Genomic DNA, 22,952 nt, shown 5'->3' with positions numbered 1-22,952 from the left:
GTGAACGTATGCACAGACGACCAAGTTGTCCTCTTGCAAACTTGTAGCACCAACGCCTGATGGCAAAAAGCCCAAGAGGTACTCTGCGCTCTCGTAGAATGAGCCTTCACTGGTAAAAAGAGGAACCCGACCCCTCAGTGAATAGGCCTGTACCACCGTCTGCCTAATCCATCTGGAAATGGTCACAGCAGATGCAGCCAATCCCTTACGAGGTCCATCAGTAAGGACAAAAAGAGCGTCTGATTTTCTAAAGACTCCGTGGTCTCTAAATAAACCCTGATTACCCGAACCATATCCAAAGAATGCAAGGCATACTCCTTAAGATGCTGTGGTTTAGGGCAACGTGAAGGCAACACAATGTCTTCATTCAGATGAAAATCAGAAACCAGCTTAGAAAGGAATGACTGATTAGGTCAAAGTACCACCTTATCCCTGTGTACCACCAGATAAGGTGAGCGGCAAGACAACGCCACCAATTCAGATACCCTGAGGGCAGAAGTGCTCGCCACCAAGAAGGCAGCCTTCTGAGACAAAGACAGCAGCGAAATCTCCCAATTTTTTTCAAAAGGAGGCTTTTGAGGAACAGATAACACCAGATTTAGGTAATGGGAATCACCTCCAAGGAGCCATATGGCGCACTCCCTGGATAAACGTCCAGAAAGTCCAGATTAGGACATGCATGGCTAACGCATGGTCTGCGTACCAAGCCCAGCGAGGCCAGTCCAGGGCCACCAGAATGACCAGAATGTTTTTCCAGCTCTATCCTGCGCAGAAGCCTCGGTCAGGAGTTTCAATGGGGGAAATGCATAAATCAGCCGATAACGACCCCAAGGTGCCACCCGTGCGTCTGTGGTGTCATCCAGAGGATCTCGAGACCTGACTACGAATCTCTGTACCTTCATGTTAAGGCGAAAGGCAAACAGTCCGACCTTGGGAGTCCCCCACTGAAACACACAGGAGGCGGAACACCTTCGGGTGTAGGGACCATTCCTATTGATAACACCTGACGACTCAAGTAATATGCCTGTCAGTTTTCCACACCTGGAATATGTACAGCAGAGAGGGCTGGAACAAAGCTTTCTGCCCAGGCCAGAATTTTGGCCACCTCCTTGGCCGCCAAGACACTCTTGGTGCCCCCCTGGTGATTGATGTAAGCCACAGCTGTGGCGTTGTCCGATTGAATCCGAACCAGACAACCTTGCAGACAAGTTGCCCAATGACTTAGACAAAGCTTTATCGCTCTGAGCTCCAAAAAAATGTATTGTGAATTTTGACTACCATCATCCAGGTACCCTGGGCGCAGAGCTTCCCCACCACCCCGCCCCAGCCGGACCGTGGTTACCACCGTCCAAAACAACGGAAGGAAAGACTTGCCCTGGCACAGTGCTGGAGATTGAATCCACCACAACAGAGCAGATTTTGTGTTGTGGCTCAACCCAATCACAGAATCCAAGGACTTTGGATCCTTGTTCCATTTGACAATCTCCGTTTGCAAAGGCCTTGTATGGAACTGAGCAAACGGAACCGCCTCGAAGGTCGAGACCATCAGACCCAAGGCTCGCATGCAAACTCGTAGAGGGGACAGATTGTTGTCCAACAACAACTGAATCGCTCCCTGCAAATTTTGCAGCTTGTCCAGGGAAAGAAAAACCCTCCCCAAGGCTATATCCAGAGTCAAGCCCAGATAATCCAGTCTCAGAACCGGAGTCAGCGTGGATTTCTTGAAATTGATGTTCCAACCGAACTCCTGCAGAGTTCTGACCGTGATTGTCAGATCCCCCAACAAGGCTGAATGAGAGTCCACTCTCAACAGGAGATCATCCAGGTACCCCATTACAGCAATCCTCCGCCGGCGCAGCAGTGCTAATACCGGTGCTAGTACCTTGGTAAATACTCTGGGAGTGGAGGGGAGACCAAAGGGTAACGCAACAAATTGATAACGCTCCTCTGCTACCACAAAACGAAGAAACCTCTGGTGTCCAGCGTAGATAGGGATGTGTAGATAGGAGTCCTTGATATCTATGGAGGCTAAGAAATCTCCCTGATGCAGAGATGCTACTACCGTGCGGATGGACTCCATCCGAAACCTCTGTACCCGCACGAAGCGGTTCAGGGCCTTGAGATTCAGGATGGGACGCACTTTGCATTCTTTTCTGGGCACGGTGAATAGGTTTGAATAAAACCCCTGAAAACTTTCCTGAGTGGGAACTGGCACAATCACTCCTTGCGACAGCAAGTCATGTACCGCCCCTTGCAAGTCCTTTACCTGGACTGGGGTTTAATTGAAGATTGGACGGGAAGAACCTGTCCGATGGACGAGACCGGAATTCATTTGTCCTGAATCAAGGAGGTACAGGGTTCCTGAAAGAATCAAAGACGTCCCCCCACCCCAGATGAAGGCGCCCCTTCATGCAGCCGAGGACTTGTCTGCAGGTTCAGATTGTCCGGACTTAGCTTTTCCTGACCATGGCTTCTGCAGGTTCAGATTGTCCGGACTTCGCTTTTCCTGACCATGGCTTCTTGGAACCCCCAGAAGACCTAAACTGTTTACCTTTTTTTTTTGCAACCCGGAGGCACGAAAAAGAAGTTTGAGCAGTAAAGGAAGGAACCCGCCTAGTACGCGGCGCCTTGCCCTTAGAGGATTGGGGCAGATTAGTGCGCTTACCCCCGTGGTACCTTTGATCAACTCGTTCAGGGAGGATCCAAACAGCCTCTCCCCTGTAAAAGGAAGATCAGTCACAGCCTTCTTAGAAGCCTGGTCAGCCGACCAGCATTTTGGCCATACCATGCGCCCAATAGCAATCCCCACTGCCGACATCCTGGCCACCAACAAGGCCATAGGGACATATCACACATGAACACCAGGGCTTGGGTCAACTGGTGTATTAGTTCCAGAAACACAGGGGGAAGCCGTGCCGTTTCCAAGTTACTTTTCAGTAATTTCACCCATTCAGTAGCAGTCTGCGCTACTAAAACATTCACAAAAGGTAGCCTTTAACATGTGGCCTTCTACCACATGTAAATGGCGGGACAAGGATTCCACCCGTCCTATCCACGGGGTCTGGAAAGGTTGGAGACTCTTCAACTGGTACCAGTGTCGCTTTATTCAACCTGGCCACCGGAGAATCCATTTTCGGTGGTACAACCCACCTTTTGGACACTGCCTCCTCAAAAGGATCACAACGTGCAAAACGATTTGGCACCACCAACATGTGCTTAATGCGTAGCCATTGTTCATCCCCAATAGTATGAAACAATTCTGGACAAGGGAATACCTTGCCCAATTTACGGAATTTGCAGGAGCCAAAAAGACACCTGCGTATCTGATGCTGTAGGTTCATCAGCCAATTTTAGAGAGTTTCCCACATAGAAACTATCAGGGCATCCACCAATGTGCATTCCTGCACAGTGGCTGAGGAGAACAGGTCCTCTTCACCGTCAGAATGTGAAGACACCGACCCCTCAAGGTGGTCTGCGTCCGCGGCGACTATCTATCTCAGAATCCGAAGACCCTGCTGATGGAGGTGAGGGCGGAGGGTGTTTGCGGCTGGTAGCACCAGAAATGACAAAATCCACTTTTGACATCAGACTTTGCAAAAAAAAACCTGCGACTGTGAACCGGAGGGTCCCGCAGTAGCTTCCAGGGTGTCTGCAGGTGAATTTCTATCCTGGGACTCCATTGCTTTTTTTGTGTAATATCCCTGTAAGACCACGAAAAACGCGGTCCCACCGCTATTACCGCGGATTCACAATCCCTGATTATTATGTAATAGCAAAGCAGAAGAGGAAAAAATCCACATGGAAACCCAGGAATGTTACTAGACCACAGAAGCATCCAGCCTGATCAGTGTAAAAAGGAAACTAACACTGTCTGCACAGGAAGAGGAAGAAGGTCTGCCTCTATCATTACAAGCCATGCCGCATGCCTGTCCATCCTACGGACCTCAAGAAAATGGCAGCTCATACAGTCTCAATGGGGAAGCATAGAAAATGGCTGCCCATGCAAACTAATGGGCACACAGAGATCATGAACCACAGCAAAATGGGGCCCCCCGGCACGCCATGCAGTCTCCAGGATCCCCCCAAAGGGGTCCCAGAACAATAGGCATCTAAAAAAGGTACCTAGCCAGGGACCCACCCAGGACAATCCACCCCCCCTCAAATAAGCACCATAACGGCCGCATTTTTACCGCACCCCCCCCCCCCCCCCCAAGGTAAAACCTGCTAAAGGTAGGGGAATGCCAAGGGGTACACCAGATTAGTCCTCAGGGGTGCCAGGGAACTGAGGGAGCCCCTAAGGTCCGACCATTCCAGGGAGGGGTCCACGCCCGCCAAGTATGTTTGGGGGGACAATTTTACTCATCATACCACAGTACCAGGTGGGCGCCGCACCAAAACAGATCACCTCCCACTCGGGATGGGGATGCTGTCAGCCAAGGGGAAGCTGTGACTCAGGGCGTTGCAGGTCAATGCGTCCCAGCGAGACTGTCCACTCGCAGGTTGGTCTCCATCCATCGGGGTACTGTTGTGGCGAGGCCTAGTTCTGGACTATAACCTGCTCACACTCGCTGGCCAGGCTGGAAGATCTTAAGGATCTAGTTTATCCAGTGCAAAACCACAGCCGGCTGTTGCTTGTAGTTCCTCTGGATCTTGGTCCTCAGGAACTAACTAGTTAAAAAATAAAATCACAAAAACTTTCCCTGTCACAGCTAAGACCGAAGTCCCAGCAGGGAGCTAGGTCCTATTCCTAACACTAGGCAGAACAAACTGTTTGATGATAGCAGAGTCTGAGGGGTTATGCCTGCAGGGACAGCCCCCATAGGTGTGGTTATGTTTTTTTTCCTGCCTAGTGTATTCCTATGAGGAGCAGCATAACCCTATAAGTCATGAAGAGAAGGAGCTGCGTCTGTTGAACGATAGAGAAATATTGCTTTTTATTCAGAATGGTCACACTTTTTTGTTTATAGCGCAAAAAAAAAAAAAAAAAAAAAAGATGATAAAAATGTTGTTTTGGTACAGTGTTTCACAACCGTGCAATAGTCAAAGTGCGACAGCACTGAAAGCTGAAAATTGTCCAGGGCAGGAAGGGGGTGAAAGTGCCCAGTCGGTAAGTGGGTAAGGACAGACAAATATTGCTTTCTACTGAACAGTGCAGTATTACAGTGTGATACAATTTTGTTTTCAGTACACCTGGGTAAACTTCATGTAGCTTCAGGGCGAATTCACACTGCAACGCAGAGCAGTTGGAGTGATTTGCCGCTTTGCATTGCCGACTGTGGTAGGGGGCAGTGTGGTGCACATTTAAGTGCATCACTTGGTTCCCTTTTTAGTTTTCAATAAACTTGATGCTAAGCATAAAAAATGTATTCTTTATTCACTGTAATGTAGGGCAATGCAAAACTACACACAATGAGAATATCGCATGAATGATCGTCCATTTTTTTTGCATGCTAGTCCTAAATCGAAAATTAAGAGGATACTAAAGTGCTAGAGCAGTTTTTTTCAACCTTTTTTCAACCAAGGCACCCTTTAAAATCTGGCAGAATCTGGAGACACACCAAACAAAAATGTCAAACTTATGTATCCATTTGCTTCTGCGCGTGAGCACAGAGGGATGGGGGGGGGCGCATAACATTTTTTTTTTTTGTCTTGTTTTTTTTTTTCCCCATCCCTATAATTGTTTTTTTAGCACTTTTTTTTACTATTACAAGGAATGTAAACATTCCTTGTAATAGAAATAGGACTGACAGGTCCTCTTTATGGAGATATCTGGGGTCAAGACCCCAAATCTTTCCTTTACCTTTTAAAAGCAATAGACCAAAATAAAGCAAAATAGTTTAGTTTACTCCTCCCAGTCTGGTTCAGACGTGATGTCATGACATAAGCTTCATCAAAGCCATAGAGGCGATCAAAGATAATCTAATTTCATCGCCTCTGGGACTAGCTGGCCGCACCATTGGATTGTTTTGTCGGGTGAGCAGGTGGAAAAGGGGGGGTTGGGGGGGACCCCCTGCTGCCGCTTCTGAAAGCGTCTCAATGGGTCATGAGCCATTTGGAACGCTTATATTAGAAAGCCAGCTGCAAAAAATACAGAGGTTATGACTGATATCTTCAGCCATAACGTATATATACGTATTGTGGTCTTGAAGTGGAAAAAACCTACAGAACAGTTTTTACAATTAGGGCACTGTCACATTGACTCACTGCAGTTTGGCCACAGAGCAGGTGTAGTGCAGAATACCAGTGGTTTTTATGTGCGTTACCTGCAGTTTCTCATAAACTTTTATTATGTCCTATATTTTTGTTGCATTTTTTGAAAGTCCACCAAAAAAAAAAAAAAAAGAGACATAATAGAAGTCTATGAGAAACCACAGGTAATGTACAGGAAAACCGCAGGTATCCTGCACTTCACCTGCGCTGCGGTCAAACTGCAGCAGATGTGCAAGTGGATTAAAATAAAAAGAAAAAAAATGTGCAGGCAGAATATAAAAAAAGTAAAGCTGCCAGTATCAGTAATATAATACAGTAATTAAAACACACCTCTTTTTTTAACCTTCATCCTTATGTATATACCCATATATTTTCATTAAAAGAAAAGCAAAGCAATCACCATTCAAAGGTTAAAAATCCTGTACCTCACGGAGCTCAGAGGCACTCAAATGCAGCCACTGAAGAGCCTTCATCCTGGTTTTTCTCCCCTCCTCACACTCCGCTTTGCCTCCCCTGGGGAAAAGTGCATCAGCCAGCATCTCCCGGCTCCCACATCCCAGCAAGCCCATGCTTGTACGCCTAACCCGCCCACAGCAACCGATGATATAATCGGTTGGCAAGACGTGGTCGGGAGGCCTGCACAGCTTCCCGAGTGCCTGTGGTAGTGGGGAGTGAGTTTTAGACAGTGGACCGGCACCGTACCGACACCGCTGTAACAACCTATGGGCCAGCAGTGATTATTGAGCAGATAGCTGCCTAAGTTGGGGTCATTTTGCCGCGGAACACAGTGGACCCTTCACGACACACCAGTGCTAGAGTTCCGAAAACTCTCATACGACAATGCAATGTATTAAGTATGCGTGATCTTGCGATTCCAAATTTTTTTTTTTTTTTTTGACGAATGCAGTACTGATTAAACGAAAATTGTACAGTCTGGTATCATACAAGAAAAATGTTTATGTTTGTCTGGATGTTTCGGCTAATTTTGGATGAACTGTCATGATTGGCTCTCGAAACGTGTGCCGACGATCAGGTTACAGTACGATCACTTCAAACGATTTTCTGATAGTCTGATCTTGTGTATTGTATTAAGCATTTTATTATTACAGTGCAATTTGGCACAGTGCTCTGCATTTTACCACAGCTCTGGGCTGCATTGCAGTGTGAATCGGACACATAGGAAACAATGATTTCCGGTGTCCCTGCAGTTTTACTGTGTGGTAAAACATCTGTCACTGCATTTAGTGTTGATTAGCCCTTAGATAACAGGGAAAAAAAAAAAAAAAAAAAACTCTGTAGCTACTGACACCAGAGATTCCAAACTTGTTGCAGTTTGTTCGGTCACCACTAGGGGTGAAGACATCTGGTGGACAGAGGAAGAAATTCTAGGAAGAGAATGAGGATTCAGGCTGAAGCTCCCATTGTCTAAAACTATCAGCAAAACATGTTCCCGATCCAAATTTTCACTATGATTTTCTAGATTTATAATGTAAAAGTTGTTTAGAGAGGTACTGAATGACTGCAGGTAGGCAGTCACAATCACTGGGCCACAGAGCAACTTACCAGTTCCCTTTTGGCCTCTTCAATCTTCACTTTTACCAGAGATGGATTCTAAAAGAAAAAGGCCACAGTGGGTCAATGAGAGAACCTGTCTTTATTCCATTTTATACACTAGAATGCAAAACGTAAAAGTGGAACTTCCGCTTTAAGGCCTCCTGACCCCCTGACATTACACATCTGGAAGATCTTTTTTTTTTTTTGGGGGGGGGGGGGGGGGGGGAGGAGAGCAGGTACCTAGTTTTGACAGGAACCTGCTCCCACTTCCGCTCGGGCCACCTAGGCGGCTCGAGCAGAAGTTATCCTCTTCCCCTCCCTGCAATCTTCTGGGAAACGTCACAGGTCCCAGAAGATTGCCTGTTCACTCAGGACACGCAGCGCAACTCACGCATGCACAGTGCGCACCTGGCTGTAGAGCCGCAAGCTGTCACAGCCAGGTGCCCACAGTAGTGAGAGAGGAGACCCAAGAGAGATGAGACCCGGGGAGATGAGACCCAAGGCTCCTGCCGGCCGCATCGCTGGACCGTGGGACAGGGGAGTGTGGGTTTATTAAAAGTCAGCAGCTACACTTTTTGTAGCTGCTGACTTTTAACAAACACAAAAACTAGTGGAACTCTGCTTTTAAGTAGATCTGTAGCGAATATGAATATTTTAAATAAAAAGGTTCATCTGGAAAGCCGGCCATACATGAATTGAAATAGTAGCGGATTCAGCAGGGAGCGGACGAATTCCAATCCATGTATGGAGGTAGCTGGTCGTATCGATCGACCTGTGTACAACCAGGCTGTCATGTTTTTTTCCCCCGATCAGTGCTAGCTATAGTCAGCAACAGGGATCATTGTATTCTGCTTGTAGGGAAGGGGACACAGGAGATTGACATGTCCACAAGTGTTGGTTTTGGAACAGATTTCAAGTAGTGGTGATTTTCTCTGTGCAGGTAACAGGAGGAGGTAAAGTTGGCCATACACTGAGCAAATGTCAGCCAGTTCCTGCTAATTCAGCCACAATTTACTCAGTGCGCGGCCCTGCTCTGTTTTACGGACTTATTGAGTCTGCCCGAATATTTTGTTCCAAACAGCAGCTGCATCTAATCAGATGCAGCCACTGTGTGAGTATCCTGACAGCTGCCGATGATGGCTGTCAAATTGCAATAGCCTGGGCTGGGGGATTCATCCATCCACACTGTTTAGTATGGATGAATCTTAACAGTGTATGGCCAGCTTTAGTATTTACAGTCTTCTTTCCAGGTAACCAGGTCATTTTAAGTAGTCAAATTAGAGTCAGAGTTGCTTTAGGCAAAATGTGCAGAAAAGATCGTGAATTAAAAACACAAGTTATGTTCCGAAAAGGCTGTGAAGCACAGCCACTGGACTAAGCCATACTCTCAAACTGCATATGTAATAAACACATTATGCTGATCATATTTACATGTACAATTAGAAGGTTGTAAAGGAAATAAAGGGCACATTCCCCCAACTTGCCTGCTTGCTAGAGACACAAGATTAAAAAACAAAAAACACAAACCTTGCAGGTGAATAATGCAGGCACCAGCACCTACAGCAGTCCCAATACATTCCTATTGCCCCATATGATCAGCTGTTTCAATGGCCAATAGGAAGGGACAGGGAAGCTTTGTTAACTCTCAATGGCAAAGCTTTGCCTTAAATCTTATATTCCTTAAAATATACAGTGCAATTAATGCAACTTACTGGAGCCAAGTCCAGGTAAGATTTAAGCTTTTCCTTTGTTGCTGTTGATTGTGCTTTAAGCTCTGCCAGCATCTGAAAAACATTAAAGATTAAACATTACAAGCAGCAAAAACACGGACCTATTGGATTGAAAACTACAATGTAGCCTTTTTCTGTGTATCTAGTGATAGTGTTTTTTCAATATATTGTAAATAGTGGGAGAGGTAAAAACATTTTATTGCAGCTTGTATCTCCAACAGGCCTGAGATCTGCTGTGTTGGTGACCCCAGGGGAGCGGTGACATCAAACCCTCTGTCATGTTACAGTGCTTGGCTTTAGCAGTTGCTTGCTAGGCCAGGGCAAAACTGGGCAGCAGGTCATATTTTGCTCCATACCCAGATGTGTCAGATATTCTCACCAGCTGCAGAGGAGCGAGGATTTGTGAGGGAGTGCTGATAAAGCGCTATGGGAGTTGGGATTCCCTATCCAGAGACATGGTTATTTTGCCCTGCATGGGCATTGGGCAAGGAGACCATCTCTCTTTAAATACATAGAGTTCCACCAATTTGAAGTACTACTGTATTCAGAAAATTATAGGCAGCCATTGCTGACCTCAATCTTAAATGCTAAATACCTGACTGCCCCAGATTTAATATTTTATTTCTTGAGCAAGCACTCAGCAGAAAAATCCCAAATAATGCGGCATTTGGGATTATTTGCTTACACTTTTGAAATAGTGGAGTGCCTGCAGCATTAATTTTCACACATCTTGGTTTCTCACAGGACTATGGTATACGTTTATGAAAGGGTGAATTTTTTTCTCTGTTCGCTTCTCTGCAGTTCTCCGGGGAAAATTATCTCCTCTGGCACCCTTTTTATGAAGCGGAGAACTTCAGTTCTCCCAGGGTGATCAGAGGAGAAGTGTTTCCTCGGCGAACGGCCGAGATCTCTATACAAGTGAATGGGGCGCCTGTAATCTCGTGAGAGAAAGCGAGATTACCGTACTATGAAAATCACTGGTGCTCTTTTAATAAGCATTGATAAATTATCACTGCTGAATACACGATCCCCACTAAAGTTAATAAATAGTCCCCTTACATAAATTATATATTATATATATATATATATATATATATATATATATATACACACACACACACACACACACACACACATACACGCATACATTATATTATATTATATTATATTATATATATATATATACTGTGTTGGGGAGGTCTGAACGAGGAAGAAGGATGTCAATAATCTTCCTTCTTCCCCCTCAGTTCTCCCCCGATTTGGTCTTCACTCCCCGATTCACAAGCTCCAGGCTGGTGAATCCGGGAGTGTGAATTCTGGTCCAGATCACCAGTGAAGTGCGGAGATCGCAGCTTCATAACCTGGCTGTTTCTGTGTCAGTCAATGACAGATTCTCCATGTGAAGAGATGAGCGAAGAACATGTTCTCCCCCGATCATCTCTGTTTCATAAACTGAGAATGATCGGAAATGAGCTCATCTCCGTTTCATAAAAGGACACCTATATAAACACTCAGCAGAAAAAGATACTTTAGAATGCCACAAAAAAGTATTGAAGCCACTCCTCAGCATGAAGTCAGGTGTGTAACTTTGTTGGAAGGCACAGTCAGAAATGGGAGCACAGGTCAATAAAGGTTTTCTTAAAGTGGATATACACTTGATTGATGAAATTTGACCTGGGCACATCTGTAGTGTTTTCTTATCTCTCTTCAAAGCCTAAAGTCCTGTAACTTTTTCCTGCTCCATTCTTCTGTTATCAGCATGATAACTTCTGACAAGTTCTCCCTCAGTTGAGAGAAAACCAGGCTGAATTTTGTGTGGGGTGGGTGCTATGAATAGATTAGCAGACAGCTGATCTATTCACAGCACAACTCTGCATGTTTCTGCCTATGTGAAAAGGGGGTGTGCGCCTTTCCTCCAATCAGCTGTCTCACAGCATATGGCCAAACTTCCCTCCCACAGGTGAATCAGGAAGAGAAAATTCTAACAGGACGTGCACTTTCTAAACCATATCAAAAGCTGAATACAGCACATATACAAGTAAAACATACATAGGAAGATTTGTTTCATCCCTGTGTATCATCTGATGCTGTTCACTTCACTTGGTATATGTGAGGGTTTACATCTACTTTAACCACTTCCAATACAGGGCACTTTCACCCCCTTCCTGCCCAGGCCAATTTTCAGCTTTTAGCGCTGCTGCATTTTGAATGACAATTGCGCGATCATGCAACACTGTACCTACACCAAATTTATGTAATTTTCCCCCCACGAATAGAGCTTTCTTTTGGTGGTATTTGATCACCGCAAGGTTTTTTCTTTTTTGCTAAACAAATAAAAAAAAAAAGACCAAAAAGTTTGAAAAAAAAAAAAAAAGTTTTTTTTGTTTATGTTATACAATTTTGTAAATAAATAAGTTTTTTCCGTCACTGATGAGGCTGCACTGACAGGCACTGATGAGGAGGCACTGATGGGCACTGATATGTGGCACTGATAGCACTGATATGCAGCATTGGTGGGCACTGATAGGCGGCACTGATAGGCAGCACTGATGGGCAATAATGGGCACTGGTGGGGGGCACTGATAGATGGCAATGATGGGCACTGGTGGGCAGCACTGATGGGGAAGGCACTGGCAGGCAGCACTGATGGGGAGGGAACTGGCGGGCTCCCTGAGCCCTGATTGCCATCCCTGGTGGCCATAGTGGGCATCCCTGGGGTCATGAGTGGGCATCCCTGGTGGTTCTAGTGGCACCCCCCCCCCCCCCGAGGGTCTGCACTGGTAATCAATGATCTGATTACCAGTGCAGACCCCCCCCCCTGTCAGGATCAGCTCTCGTTTACTAGTGGCTGTCAGGCACGTACTGCGGAAAGCCGATCCAACGGCTCTTCCTGTGTACTATGTGACCAGCCGTGATTGGACACAGCTGGTCACATGGTAAAGAGCCTACGTCAGTAGGCTCTTTACCGAGATCGGAGATGCGGTGTGTCAGTGTGACCCGGGGGCGCGCAGAGCATATTATCCTGCCGCCGTTATATGACATCTGGCCAGGATAATGCAACCACTTTACCGCCATCAATCGCCTATAGGGCAGGTGGGAAGTGGTTAAGGGCAGCGGAGAAGACTTCAAGACAGCACAAGGCAGAAAAAAAAGTCAGGAGAGAGTTTGTAATTAAGGTTTTGTAAGGTTTTTTTTCTCTCTGCTGTACCCAAGAATTGTCTCACAAATGGCTTAAAATGAATACAGTCTAATCTTTAAGACCTAGAGCGAAGGCAGGCCAGCATTTGTAGTCAGAACTTTAAAGTGTACTCCAAAAAATTATCTTTACTGCCAACTTCGATCCATAGTGGTCCAGCTTGCAAAGATACAATTATCCTTATCTTATATACAGTTGGGCAAAAAAGTATTTAGTCAGCCACCAATTGTGCAAGTTCTCCCACTTAAAAAGATGAGGCCTGTAATTTTCATCAAAGGTACACTTCAACTATGAGAGACAGAATGGGGGGAAGGAATCCAGGAAATCACATTGTACGATTTCCAATGAATTGGTAAATTCCATGGTAAAATAAGTATTTGGTTACCTACAAACGCAAGATTTCTGGCTTTCACAGACCTGTAACTTCTTCTTTAAGAGGCTCCTCTGTCCTCCACTCATTACCTGTATTAATGACACCTGTTTGAACTTGTTATCAGTATAAAAGACCTGACACCTGTCCACAACCTCAAACAGTCACACTCCAAACTCCACTTTGGCCGAGACCAAAGAGCACACCAGAAACAAAATTGTAGATCTGCACCAGGCTGAGAAGACTGAATCTGCAATAGGCAAGCGGCTTGGTGTGAAGAAATCATCTGTGGGAGCAATTATTAGAAAATGGAAGACATACAAGACCACTGATAATCTCCCTCGATCTGGGGATCCACGCAAGAACGGTGCGCAGAAATCCCAAAACTACACGGGGGAGGCGGTGGGTGGGGGGGGGGGGGGGTGAGGGGCTGGCTGGGACCAAAGTAACAAAGGCTACCATCAGTAACACACTACGCCGCCAGGGACTCAAATCCTGCAGGGCCAGACGTGTCCCCTTGCTTAAGCCAGTACATATCTAGACCCATTTGAAGTTTGCTAGAGAGCATTTGGATGATCCAGAAGAGGATTGGAAACATGTCATATGGTCAGATTAAACCAAAGTAGAATTTTTTGGTAAAAACTCAACTCGTCCTGTTTGGAGGAGAAAGAATGCTGAGTTTCATCCAAACACCACCATACCTATCATGCTTTGGGGCTGCTTTTCTGCAAATGGACCAGGACGACTGATCCGTGCAAAGGAAAGGATGAATGGGGCCATGTATTGTGAGATTTTGAGTGAAAACCTCCTTCCATCAGCAATGGCATTGAAGATGAAACGTGGCTGGGTCCTTCAGCATGACAATGATCCCAAACACACTGCCCGAGCAACGAAGGAGTGGCTTCGCAAGAAGCATTTCAAAGGTCCTGGAGTGGCCTAGCCAGTCTCCAGATCTCAATCCCCATAGAAAACCTTTGGAGGGAGTTGAAAGTCTGTGTTGCCCAGCGACAGCCACAAAACATCACTGCTCTAGAGGAAATCTGGATGAATGGGCCAAAATACCAGCAACAGTGTGTGAAAACCTTGTGAAGACTTATGCCCCGTTTCCACTGAGCTTTCTGGTACGGTACGCTATTTATGCCGTTTCCATTATGAATGGTACCCTAATTCCGAACCGTACCGTACCACTTTTTTGGTACCCTTTCGTTGGGGTACCAAGAACATTAGTACCGTACCAACAGGGTGGAGCTATACTCTGCAGAACTTTGATTGGTTGACAGAGAATTCTCTATCACAGCTTTCCTGCTACACCACGCCTATCATGAAAGGGTACTATTGACAGTGGAAACGCAATGTGTACCGTACCGAACCGTACCACTCAGTGGAAACGAGGCATTACAGAAAATGTTTGACCTCTGTCATTGCCAACAAAGGGTATATAACAAAGTATTGAGATTAACTTTTGTTATTGACCAAATACTTATTTTTCCACCACCATAATTTGCAAATAAATTATTTAAAAATTCAGACAATGCGATTTCCTGGATTTTTTTCTCATTTTGCCTCTCATAGTTGAAGTATGCCTATGATGAAAATTACAGGCCTCGTCTTTTTAAATGGGATAACTTGCACAATTGGTGGCTGACTAAATACTTTTTTGCCCAACTGTATAGAGGGCCACAGGAGATGCTGAAAAACTGTATTAGCATGTGCTAAAGTGATGGCCACAATCTTTTGAGTCCTGCTCAAGCAGCCTTACCCTCAGCACACTGCACACAGGGCCTCGTTCACTTGGCACCTCTGCCATTCCCTTTACATTTTTTTCAGTGAATACACAATGTTTTCTGATGGAACTAGGGTAGATCCTGATGGCATCAACCCCTCCTCTCCACCTTGTCCACTCTGAGAATGTGGTTTTCATTGAAACAAAAAATACCAGTCATACTCTGAATGGTGGTAGTGCACAGAGAGTGACCCCCTGTGTTAAACGTGCAGAGGGAAATTGCTTGAGCAGGACCCGGAAGATTGCCGTCACTGTATGTAGCACAGGCTGCTACATTGGTTTATATGCATCCCCAGTAGCCCTTCAGATATAAGAGATCGATAATATTAAGCTGGACCAATGTTAGTTGGCAATAAAGATAATTCCTATTCTGATAAAAAAATAAAATAAATACATAATTAAAAGGATTGGTTACATGATACGCAAAAACTTAAAAAATCAATTACAAAAATAAATAAAAAAATTAAAAAAAAAAAGGTATATAGAAATAATAATAATTTCTATTTTTCCATAGAAGTCACATATATTTTTATAAAACTAAATCAAAAAGGTACTAACCTCCAGCGCCTCATTTAAACCCTCAGGGGACATAGAATTGAGCGTAAAGATTCAGAAGGTTTCACGCATACATAATCGTGAAAACCTTTCACCTTCTGGCAGGGCAATTGAAATGGCATCAATGCCAAGCAACTCCAATCCCACCATACTGCCCCCGTGCATTTGACAAAAATGCTGGGGGACGCTGTGCTTGTCCTTTTTTTGTTCTATGTAGCGGCGATGTTCGCCAAGCCTGGTTCTCATGGCCCGAACCGTTCTCCCCAAATAGAACAACCCACATGGACACCTGAGTCCATATAAAACAAATTGGGTACTACAACAGATGAATTGCTGAATGTTAAATATCTTTCCCTGTTGCAAAAACGGAATTTTGTAAAATCTTACCTGTAAAATTCCTTTCTCTGAGTCCTCCGACAGTCGCCGCCTCTTCATATTCGTCACTAATGGGGTTATTGACCTTTTCTCCGTAGGAGTAGCTAGGCAACAGAATATATTAATATCAAAGCTTTTAGCATATCCCACCCCCAGGGGGTGGTCCCCTCAGTCAATACCTCCTTGCTTCCTGCTTACCAACTCAGTTTCAGTAGAATAGCAGTAGAGTACATAAACAAACCCCCAAAAGAGGGGCGGGGGCGGCGACTGTCGGAGGACTCAGAAAGGAATTTTACAGGTAAGATTTTACAAAAATTCCATTTTCTCTTACGTCCTCCGACAGTCGCCGCCTCTTCATATTCGTCACTAATGGGGACGTCCCAAAGCAGTGTAGACATGAGGGGTGGGAAAACAGCAACCACGCCTAAAGCAACGCAATACCCACATCAGAGAAAAGAACCTTACCAAAGTAAGAGATCCAATGGGGCAACAGGAAAACGTGCTCAACAGGAGCAACAACCCAGGAAAAAACAAGTAACTCAGGGGTAAAAACACCCCAACAGCCAAGGGCCCAAATAAGGGACCCTAAGGCACCGCCGCACTAAGGACTTTACGGCCAAAAGGAGCATCTGCCGATGCCCGAACATCCACTTTGTAAAAATTGGAGAAGGTGTGAACGGACGACCAAGTCGCCGCCTTACACACCTGGGCCACAGAAGCCCGATGATGACAGGCCCAAGACGTACTCCGAGATCTGGTAGAGTGCGCCTTCACAGGCACGGGAGGAACCTTCCCCCTCAAAGCATAGGCCTGCTCAATGGTCTGTCTGATCCATTTGGCGATGGTAGAAGCCGACGCCGCCATGCCCTTCCGAGGTCCCTCAGGAAGGACAAAGAGAATCCGACTTGCGAAAGGATGTTGTCGATGACAGGTAAACCCTGATTGCCCTAACAACATCCAAGGAATGTAAAGCCACTTCCTTCGGATGCTTAGGCTTCGCGCAAAGCAAAGGCAAGACAATGTCCTCATTGAGGTGAAATTCAGAAATTCTCTTCGGAAGAAGAGATGGGTTAGGTCGCAAGACCACCTTATCCAAGTGAAGCACCAAATACGGAGACTTGCAGGACAAGGCCGCCAGCTCCGACACCCTGCGAGCCGAAGTAATCGCCACTAAGAAGGCAACCTTCTTGGACAACAAAGACAACGAGATCTCCCTGATATTTTCAAAAGGAGCATGTTGCAACACGGACAGAACAAGGTTCAAATTCCATGGAGACAAAGGCTCCCTCCTAGGAGGGACCAAATGTCGCACCCCTTGAACAAAAGGTGCTAACCAAAGAGTTAGACGCCACAGAACGTTGAAAAAAAACGGCCAGCGCAGAAATCTGACCCTTAATCGTGGCCAACGCCAAACGCTGGTCCACGCCCGTTTGAAGGAAAGCCAGCACTCTCGACACCGAGTATGAGCGAGGGGAATACCCCCTGGACTCACACCAGGCAAAATACGCCTTCCAAGTACGGTAGTAAATCTTCCCTGAAGAGGCCTTCCTGGCCTTGATCAAAGTGGGAATGACCTCAGGGGAGAGACCCCTATCCTTCAAGACCTGGCTTTCAACAGCCAGGCCGTTAAAGCCAGTGACTGTAAAGCAGGATGGAATATCGGTCCTTGAGACAAAAGGTCTGCTCGAAGAGGCAGACGCCACGGAGCGTCGACCGCCAGATTCACGAGGTCTGCGTACCAAGACCGGCGAGGCCAGTCCGGTGCCACCAGAATCACCGTTTTCGGGTCCGAGGCCAACCTGCGAAGGAACCTGGACAGCAGCTGAATCGGTGGAAAGGCATACATCAGACGATACTGATGCCAGGGCGTCACTAACGCGTCCGAGGCGTCTGCCCGAGGATCGCGCGTCCTTGCCACGAACCTTTCCACCTTGTGATTTAGACGAGACGCGAACAGGTCCACATCTGGGGACCCCCACTTCGTGCACAACATCTGGAAGACATCCGGGTGAAGGGACCATTCCCCCTGGTCCAGGGTCTGGCGGCTCAGATAATCCGCCTGCCAGTTTTCCACCCCCGGAATGTGAACTGCAGAGATCGCCGGGACGTGCGTCTCGGCCCAAGACAGAATGTCGGCCACTTCCCGAGCCGCCCGGGCACTCCTGGTGCCCCCTTGGTGGTTGATGTAGGCCACCGCTGTGGCACTGTCCGTCTGCACCCAAACTGGACGGCCCTGAAGCCTGTCCGTCCAACGCAGAAGACAGAGATTTATCGCTCGCAATTCCAGAATGTTGATCGGAAGGGAAGCTTCCTCCTCCGACCTAGTTCCCTGGGCGGACAAAACGCCCAGAACACCACCCCAGCCCGACAGGCTGGCATCCGTGGTGATCACCGTCCACGACAAGGGACGAAAGGACTTGCCCCCCGACACCGCCGGGGACTGGAGCCACCACAAAAGACCCCTTCGGGTGTGGCGGCTCAACGAAATCCGCAGATCCAGAGAATGCGGACGCCCGTCCCACACGGCCAGGACCTCCGCCTGAAGCTCTCGTGTGTGAAACTGGGCGAAGGGAATCGCCTCGAAGGCCAAAACCATCAATCCCAGACACCTCATACACGTCCGGAGGGACGAGCACTGATCGTCCCTGAGGGACCTGACTTCGCACTGAAGTGTCCGAAGCTTGTCTTCCGGCAGGAAGACCTTCGCCTGAACAGAGTCCAGAATCATCCCCAGGTAGGGAAGACGAACCGACGGACACAACGTCGATTTTGGAAAATTTATCGTCCAGCCGAATTCTTGCAGAGTCTGCATCGTGATGGACAGGTCGTTCACCAGACCCTGATTGGTCGTGGACCGAATCAGGATATCGCCCAGATACCCCCCCCAGGACAGAAATGCCCTGGGCCCTCAGTAAAGCCAGAACCGGCGCAAGCACCTTGGTGAAAACCCGAGGAGCCGAAGCGACCGAAGGGCAACGCCACGAATTGATAATGATCCTCCGCAATGGCAAATCGAAGGTACCTCTGGTAACCCTCGAAAATGGGGATGTGTAGGTACGCATCCTTCAAGTCGATGGAGGCCATGAATTCCCCCGGAACCAGGGCAGCCACCACCGAGCGCAGGGATTCCATGCGGAACTTGCGAACCCGCACAAAGCGGTTCAGAGCTTTCAAGTCCAGAATCGGACGTACTTTGCCCTCCTTTCTGGGCACAGTGAACAGATTGGAATAGAACCCCCGAAATCTGTCCCGATGAGGCACCGGAACCACCACTCCCTGGGCCCGCAGGTCCCGCACCGCCAGGTGCAGATCCTGCAAGCGCTCCGGAGACAGCTGAAGGTTTGAGGGAAAAAATCTGCTCGCCGGCCGAGAGAGAAACTCGATCTTGTATCCAGATCGAACGATTTCCTGAACCCACCTGTCCCGAACGCGGTCCAGCCAGGGTTGAAGAAAACCGAGCAAACGTCTCCCCACCCCAGAAACGGGTGAGGGCGCCCCTTCAGGCCGCATTGTTATGGGCAGCGGATCCGGACTGGCCGGACTTCTGCTTACCCGCCCACGGCTTCTTCTGGGAGCCTTGGCCTTTGAAGGGCTGGCCCTTATAGTGCGACCGAAAGGCATGGAAGGACCCCTGAGAGGGCCTAAATGAAGCATTCTTCTTACCACGAACAAACTTATTCTTGTGAGATTGAGGCAAGATAGTGCTCTTACCCCCAGAAATACCCTTTATCAGAGTATCCAAAGATTCGCCAAAAAGGCGGGATCCCGCGTAGGGCAAATTTGCCAGAGTCTTGCGAGAAGATTGGTCAACCGACCAACATTTCAACCATATCAGGCGACGGTTCAAGACCGCCACACTAGAAAGGCAGGCCGCCAAAGGGACTAAATCCAAGTCCGCATCACACAAATACATGACACCCTGATGAATCTGATCCACCATAGCCAAAGTTGTCGGCGGGGCAGAATCAGAGTGCGCCTGAGCACCTGCGTCCAATCCGCAATAGCCTGGGCTGCCATAATGGAAGCAAAAATAGGCTTCAGCATAGAACCAGCAACCGTATAGGCATGACGGGCCAGAGATTCCAATCTCCTGTCCGTAGGGTCCCGGAACACCGGGGTATCCTCAGCAGGGATCGCAGTTGATTTATTCAAAATCGCCACCGCGTGATCCACCTGAGGCGGTACACACCAACGCTCATCAGTAGCCGGTGTAAAGGGATAACGCAGCTTGAACCTACTCGGCACAGCAAAAGGCTTTTTTAAGTTGCGCCATTGCTCATCAACCGCACGCTGAAATTCCGCAGAGCAAGAAAAAACCTGCGATGTTTTGCGTTTCCTCTGCGTCCCATAAGAGGACAACAAAGCAGGAGGACATGGTTCATCCTGCAAATGCAGCGTTTGCTTGATAGAAGCAACCAACTCATCCATGAGTGCAAGCTCTTCAGACGATGCAGGGGGAGAATTATCAACCCCTTCCACCTCAGCCTCCCCGTCAGACCCCACAAGGTCCAGGGATGAGTGAGACCCTGAGAAGGGCACTCCAGCCATAACAGCCCCATCGCCCTCTGAATCAGAGGAAATAGACACCCTGGGCCGTTTTGTGGATCGATCAGCCACCAGCATCTGCACCTGAGCAGCCAAGTTTGCCACAATAGTGGCCAGATCAGCCCCCTCGGGGGAAGCAGCAGCCCCTTGGCCCCCCACCAGGATGGGAGGAAACTTGCAATCCTGAAAACAGGGTCCATACACATTTTAACCAATAAAATTCCATGACTTTTCCATGACTTCACGTAAATATTCATGACCTAATGTTTCATGAAATGTCTATGTATACATGTTAAATAAGAAAAAAATCCATGTCACACCCAGCATATTTTTACTAAAATAAATGACAATCTTTGTAGTGTACAATACCTCTGCAGTTAGGGTTTCGTTTCTGGATACAGCACGACTAAAAATGGTCCCTTGTTTTACAGTGGATGAGATGGAAGCACCACTGCCGCAGCTGGGAGCGGGTGTCACTTCGAGCGCACGGGTGAAAAAGCTGAGAACTCTAATGTAGGGGGGGACTCTGGTGACCAAAGACCACTTTCCACAGAGTGAATGCACTAAGGAAGGGAGGGGGGGGGTCCTGATAAAAGGAGGAACCTTTATAACAGTGCCCCCTTAAATCAGTGACCCCCCCCCCTCAGACTGGCCGGGCAGCACTGTCACTGACCTCCTCTTAGGTGCACCATGCTCTGGTTTTATCCTGTAGTCTCCTCTCCCCAGTCCACACATGTCTGACTTCTCCTGTGATCCCCATCCCGACAGCACTCCCACTTTTGACTCCTCTCCAGACCCCCTCAGAGACTGCAGACATGATAAAAGACAAGAGATGGTCAGAGATTACGGACATGATAGAAGAGATGGTTAGAGGCTGTGGACATGGTACAGGAGGTGGTCAAAGGCTGCGGACATGGTACAGGAGATGGTTAGAGGCTGCGGACATAATACATGAGGTGGTTAGAGGCTTGCAGGGGGGTTGGAAGGCGCAGGGGAGCGGAGAGCACTGGGGGGGGGGCAGGCAGGGAAAACCAGGGGGGATGTAGAGCACAGGGGGAGGGGGGGGGGGAACTGGAGATCACTGGGGGAGCCAGACTAAGAGCACGGAGGGGGCTAAAAGAGCACTTAGGGGGGCCAGCAAAGGAAGTTGTATAGGAGGGGGATGGGGCAGCTGCATATAGAGGAATTTAACTTTCCATATTCCTAGTGCAGCTTCTGAGAGGAGGAGAAACAACATTCAGTGACATGAGGAATATGAAAGTTCAATTCCTCTCTATGCAGCTGTCCCATCCCATCCCTCTCCTATCCAGCACACGAGACTCCTCACTGACATTCCACACTGACATTCCTTCTGCCGCTGCCTTCTTCACACAGATGCGGGCGGCCTATGGACACCGGCCTGACACCCCCCCCCCCCAGTGCGGAGATGCAGGCGGCCCCGCGGACACCGGCCTGACACCCCCCAGTGCACGCGCCCCCCCTCGCTGGTATGTCCCTGAGAGCGGGACAGTATAGCCACGATTTCTTAGTTTCAGTTTCAGCAGATCAATCTGCCGCAGAGTTCCGAGCCTGTCACGGTCTATTCATATTGAAGAGACCAGTGATCAGGCTTCAGCTGTGCGCTGCGGCAGATTAATCCGCCTAAACCCGAAACACAGAAAATAGTCCCACTTACTGTCCCCGCTCCCACAGAATACAGGGGGCCCCGAGACAAAAATAAATAGTTGCACAACACAATTCCATGACTTTTCCAAAACTTAGTAAGTTTTCCCATTTTCCAGGACTTTTCCAGTCCTGGAAAGTGTCATGTCAAAATCCCATGACTTTTCCAGGATTTTCATGACCGTACGAACCCTGTGAGAATCCATGCCCTAGCAAAAAATTAATAAAGGGTACTGCCCCTTTAAGATCGCGGCGAACGCTGCCCACCGCACCAACTGAACACACTGACCCCCACAGGGATAAGAAACTGGGCAAGGAATACAGGAAAAAAGGAGATATAAAACCTGGAGAGCTCACACAGGATGCTGCACCGATCGCTGTCCCAGAGGAAAAGGAAGTGATGCAAGACTGACCGCCCCTATGAAGCCTCTGCAAGGCTACACAAACATGGCCGCTGGCTGAGGACAAAACCCTGGGCAAAGAGAACATGGCGCTGACATGTGGGATCGATCGCCGCTCAAAATGGCGGCGTTTGGTGACAAAAACGTGTGCAGTTCCTCACAGGACCTGCCACCATAATTTTTGCCCCAGAAAAAAATGGCGGATCGCCGCACAGCATGTCTAAAATCTTACTGCTTCATATGACACCCAGTAGAGCGGGAGAGCCCCCCCCTCACAGCCCACACACAGGCAGCCAGTGCACACAGGAGCTGACAGGGAGCACAGCAGCCACACAGACATGCAGGGTCACACAGTCCCAGACTGACACCCAAAAAAGACAGGTCCCCACAGACATACACTTACCAGTCCGGATGGCGTGGGGAGCCTGCTCCAGCGACCAAACCGCAGTACTGAGGACAGGGAGTGTCGCAAGCATGACGCAGTGGAGTTGCGGTGCGAAACCGCAATGGTGTCCAGTGAGGTAGCCACCTCACCGATAGCATCCCTGCAGCGAACAGGGATGGGTCGTTC

At 47.9% G+C, this 22,952-nt stretch overlaps 1 protein-coding gene across 1 annotated transcript in view; it reads right to left on the bottom strand.

Annotated features, from left to right (window-relative positions):
* HAUS1 (HAUS augmin like complex subunit 1) overlaps window positions 1-22,952 on the bottom strand; it is a 53,617-nt gene that overhangs the window by 1,899 nt on the left and 28,766 nt on the right. Inside the window, exons 7-8 of the mRNA XM_082254880.1 lie at window positions 9,477-9,548; window positions 7,774-7,821 (exon numbers count right to left, since the gene is read on the bottom strand). Of these exons, the coding sequence (XP_082111006.1) occupies window positions 7,774-7,821; window positions 9,477-9,548 (120 nt within the window). The remainder of the gene's footprint in view (window positions 1-7,773; window positions 7,822-9,476; window positions 9,549-22,952) is intronic.

This window comes from Pelophylax lessonae (assembly GCF_965119305.1).
Source record: "Pelophylax lessonae genome assembly, chromosome: 4".
Lineage (NCBI taxonomy): Eukaryota > Metazoa > Chordata > Amphibia > Anura > Ranidae > Pelophylax > Pelophylax lessonae.
This window is presented reverse-complemented; position numbering and strand designations above follow the sequence as displayed.